General features: G+C 62.1%; 1 protein-coding gene across 1 annotated transcript in view; it reads left to right on the top strand.

Moving 5' to 3' along the window:
- B4GALNT4 (beta-1,4-N-acetyl-galactosaminyltransferase 4) overlaps positions 1-3343 on the top strand; it is a 12498-nt gene extending 9155 nt beyond the window's left edge. Inside the window, 7 exon segments of the mRNA XM_031061509.1 lie at positions 7-65; positions 161-468; positions 630-783; positions 1100-1172; positions 1264-1417; positions 1630-1756; positions 2554-3343. Of these exon segments, the coding sequence (XP_030917369.1) occupies positions 7-65; positions 161-468; positions 630-783; positions 1100-1172; positions 1264-1417; positions 1630-1756; positions 2554-2695 (1017 nt within the window). The 3' untranslated portion in view covers positions 2696-3343.
- The last annotated feature ends 802 nt before the right edge of the window (positions 3344-4145 follow it).

A 4145-nucleotide genomic window follows, 5' to 3' on the forward strand; every position in this document is an offset into this window, starting at 1 on the left:
GCGGAGAGCGAGGTGGTGGACGTGGTGGCCCAGTACATGGAGAGGCTCAACGAGAAGAACGGGGGGTACGGAGGGAGTGGGAATTTGGGGGGTGGGTCCTGGATCGCGGGGAGCAGAGCTCAGGATGGCAGCAATTTCAAGGCTTCTCTTTTCCCGGCAGCATCTACACCCTCCTGAGGATCATCAACGTGGAGAAGCGGCGGGACACGGCGCGGGGGAACCGGTACCTGCTGGAGCTGGAGCTGGCGGAGCGGGGCCAGCGCACGGTGCGGCTCTCCGAGTACGTCTACGTCCTCCTGCACCAGGGCAAGCAGGACGACAGCGCTGAGGCCAACCCCGACGGGCTGGCCCTGGGGCCCACCGAGCCCCAGCCCAGTGCCTGGAGCATCCTCTATGGAAAATCTGTGCTGTGCCAGCCGCTGCGGCTCAGCTGGAGGCAGGACGTCATGGTGCATTTCGTGGTGCCGGGTAGGTGACAGCGGGGCGCGGCTCTCCGGGGTCTGTGCTGCTCCCTCAGCAGCCTCCAGCGGGATGAGGGTGTCACCTCTCCTCAGAAGGGGTTGGTTGGGCCGGGGGGAGGTGCTGAGGGTCCCCCCTGTGAGCCTGAGGGACTCCTGTGTCTCCGGCAGTGAAGAACCAGGCCCGCTGGGTGCAGCAGTTCATCTCAGACATGGCCGGCCTCTACGGGGCCACAGGGGATGCGAACTTCAACGTCATCCTGGTGGACTTTGACAGCGAGGACATGGATGTGGAGAAGGCCCTGCGGGACGCCCGGCTGCCCCGGTAACTCCCAGCTGCAGCCTCGGGGTCTGGGGGGCTCCCTGTGGTGGGACAGGTGCTCACACAGCCTGCTGCTCCTTCCCCACCTGCACAGCCCCTGCCTCGCTGCCCCTTCCCTCCTCCTCATTTTTGGGGGTTTAAACTACTTTTCCACGTGGATTTGGGGGTGCAGAAACTTGAATCTACGGGGGGAACCTCAGGTTGAGCTGTAGCACCTGGGCCTTCCTGGGAAGGCATCTTTCCCCATGCTGGTGGTTCCTGTCCCTCCTGGCTGTCCCTGTCTGTCCCCAGTGCTACCTGCCCTGTCCTCTCTCCCCAGGTTCCAGTACCTGCGGCGCACGGGGAATTTCGAGCGCTCTGCCGGGCTCCAGGCCGGTGTGGACATGGTGGAGGTGAGTGGGGACAGGGACCAGCTCTGCCTGTGGCTCCTCTCCCGGGGCTCTTCCTCTCTGATTCCCCTGACCTGTGTGTGTGCCCTCCCAGGACGAGCACAGCATCGTGTTCCTGTGCGACCTGCACATCCACTTCCCTGCTAACATCCTGGACAGCATCCGGAAGCACTGCGTGGAGGGGAAGCTGGCCTACGCCCCCATCGTCATGAGGCTGAGCTGTGGCAGCTCCCCCCGGGAGCCCAATGGTGAGCAGGGACCCCTTTCCAGCTGGGAGCACCCCAAAACCAGGCCAAGACCTGGTGCACCCCTGCAGGAGCTGGCACGGATGGGGATGGGTGGGAAGAGGGGTTGGGATGGGGAATCCCTGTGGCTCCCAGGTGGTGGGGAGAGCACACAGGGGATGAGATGGGCATTTGGGGGTGCCCCCACCCCTCACCTCATTGCTCCCCCCCTCCAGGCTACTGGGAGGTGAACGGCTTCGGCCTCTTTGGCATCTACAAGTCGGACTTTGACCGTGTGGGAGGGATGAACACGGAGGAGTTCCGGGACCGCTGGGGCGGGGAGGACTGGGAGCTCCTGGACAGGTGAGCCTGGTGGTCCTGCAGCCCCTAAACCCCTGGGAACAGGGTCATCCACATGGATTTGGGCACATCCATCAAGCTGGCTGGCGCCTGGATAATGGGGTGGTGAAGGGGAAAACTTCCCTTTGGGAAGGCCACGTCCATCTGTCCATCCATCCAGAGCTTCATCCCTCTGTCCATCAATTTCTTGAACCCCATCCCTTCTTTCCTCCATGCCCTGAGCTCTGTCCCTTTATCCCTCTGTCCCTTGAGCCGCATCCCTCTTTCCTCCATCTGCAGGGAGCCCTCTCCCTCCATCCCTGATCCTTGTCCGTCCATCCATCCATCCATCCTGAGCCCTGTCCCTCCCTGCCTCCCTCCCTCCCTGCCTCCCTCCCCTGAGCCCTGTCCATCCATCCATGAACCCTGTCCCTCTATCCATCCATTCCTGAGCCCTGTCTGTCCATCCATCCATCCATCCATCCATCCATCCATCCATCCATCCATCCATCCATCCATCCATCCATCCATCCCTCCCTCCCCTGAGCCCTGTCCATCCAACCCTGAGCCCTGTCCCTCTATCCATCCATCCGTGACCCCTGTCCCTTCATCTCTGAGCCCTGTCCCTCTATACATCCATCCCTGACCCTGCCCATCCATCCATGAGCCCTGTCCATCCATCCATCCATCCATCCCTCCATCCATCCATCCATCCATCCATCCATCCCTCCATCCCTCCATCCCTCCATCCCTCCATCCCTCCATCCCTCCATCCCTGAGCCCTGTCCCTCCATCCCTGAGCTCCATCCCTCCATCCGCAGGGTGCTCCAGAGCGGGCTGGAGGTGGAGCGCTTGCGCCTCAGGAACTTTTACCACTACTACCACTCCAAGCGCGGCATGTGGAACACCCGCAGCAAGAAGCTCTCCAAGGAGTTGTGCCCGAGCCCAGCCTGCAGCCCCTGACCCCTGGCACCCCCCGGCCACCACAGCCACCGTGCCACCACTGGGGGCACCTGCGCCCACTGTGGCTTTCCTGGGGAGGGGGGAGCGGGGAGGGCCAGGGTGGTGGCGGTGGTTTTGTCCTTAAGGGTCTAATTTAGTCAGCAATGAATTCATTAACTCCTTAGTGCCGGTGGGTCCCAGGGGCTTTGCTGGGTCCTGGAGGGCTGTGCCAGGCTGGGGACACTGGAGGTGGAATTGTGACATCCAGGGTCCCTTTGCAGCTCCTTTCCTGTGTTGCGCCTCCCTAAAATACCCAGTACCTCGTCCCTGTGTCAGGCTGGGGAGCTGAGCTTTGGGGAGGGGCTAAGAACCCACTGGGGCTGCCCAAACCCTCCTGTTCCCCTTCCAGGACCCACGGAGGGAGGGGGGGTCTGGCACTGGGGACACTTCGTGGGTGGGGGGCAGAGCCCTGAGGCTGGCACTGCCCGTGCCAGGGGGGGCTGGGCTGGGGGGGGGCAGGCAGAGCCTGGAGCAGGTACGGGCAGATGACATTTCCAAGCTAATTTCTGTGAAATTATGAGGTAGGAAGCTGTTTTCAGGAAGTTTTTGTCTGTTTGGTTTGGTCTTTTTTTTATTCTTAAAAAATTAAAATCAATGTCTTGGCTGAGATTTCCCTCTGCTCCATCACCTCCACACCCGGACAGGGATGCAGGGCATGGGAGCCAGGTTGGCCTTTGTCCCTTGGTCCCCTCTCTGGGGTGGGAGTGGGCAGCAGCATTCTGTGCTGTTTCCATGCAAGGAGGAGGAGGCTGCACCCTGTTTGATGCCCAGCCACACGCCCGGGCTTGCTGAGCCTCCGCCCCACACCTGGGCTCCACCCAGCTCCAGGGAGGGCTGCCCCGCTTCCCTGTGCTCCTGCATGTCCTGGCACACTCGTCCCTGCCCAGCCCTGTGCTGCTGCTTCCCGTGGTGGGTGTCTCGAGGGTTCTGTCGTGTCCCACCTGCCATGGGCTCCTGCTCCTCAGCCAGGTTCCCTGTCTCTCAAATCCACTGGGCTCCTCCCTGAAATAGTCTTGGAGTTTCCCCCCAGGTGTTTCATGCTCACTCCAGGCATCCCGAGTTTGAGGTGAGGGCGGAAAAGGGGGGCTCAGCCACCCGTGTGCCATCAGCAAACAGCCACACCTGGGGGCTTTTTGTCCCAAATTTGGTAGCTGTGGCCCCAGGCTCTGTTGGGAAGGGATGGTCCTGGCAGGCAGGAGTTGTTTCTCCCCTGTCCTTGCCCTGCTCCCTGTTTTTTTGCAGCACTTTGGGAAGGCTTTGTTGTGGGTGAGGGCTGTGCCTGCTGCGCTGGGAGCTGCTCTGTGGCTGGGCAGAGCGGGTGGCCCCACGGCCCCCGGGCCACCAGTCCCATCCCAAAACCAGCCTGGCCTTAGGCACAGCTTTTCCAGCAGCTTCCCCGCCCGGAGAGCTC

Source organism: Geospiza fortis, unplaced genomic scaffold, assembly GCF_000277835.1.
Source record: "Geospiza fortis unplaced genomic scaffold, GeoFor_1.0 scaffold450, whole genome shotgun sequence".
Taxonomy (NCBI): Eukaryota; Metazoa; Chordata; class Aves; order Passeriformes; family Thraupidae; genus Geospiza; species Geospiza fortis.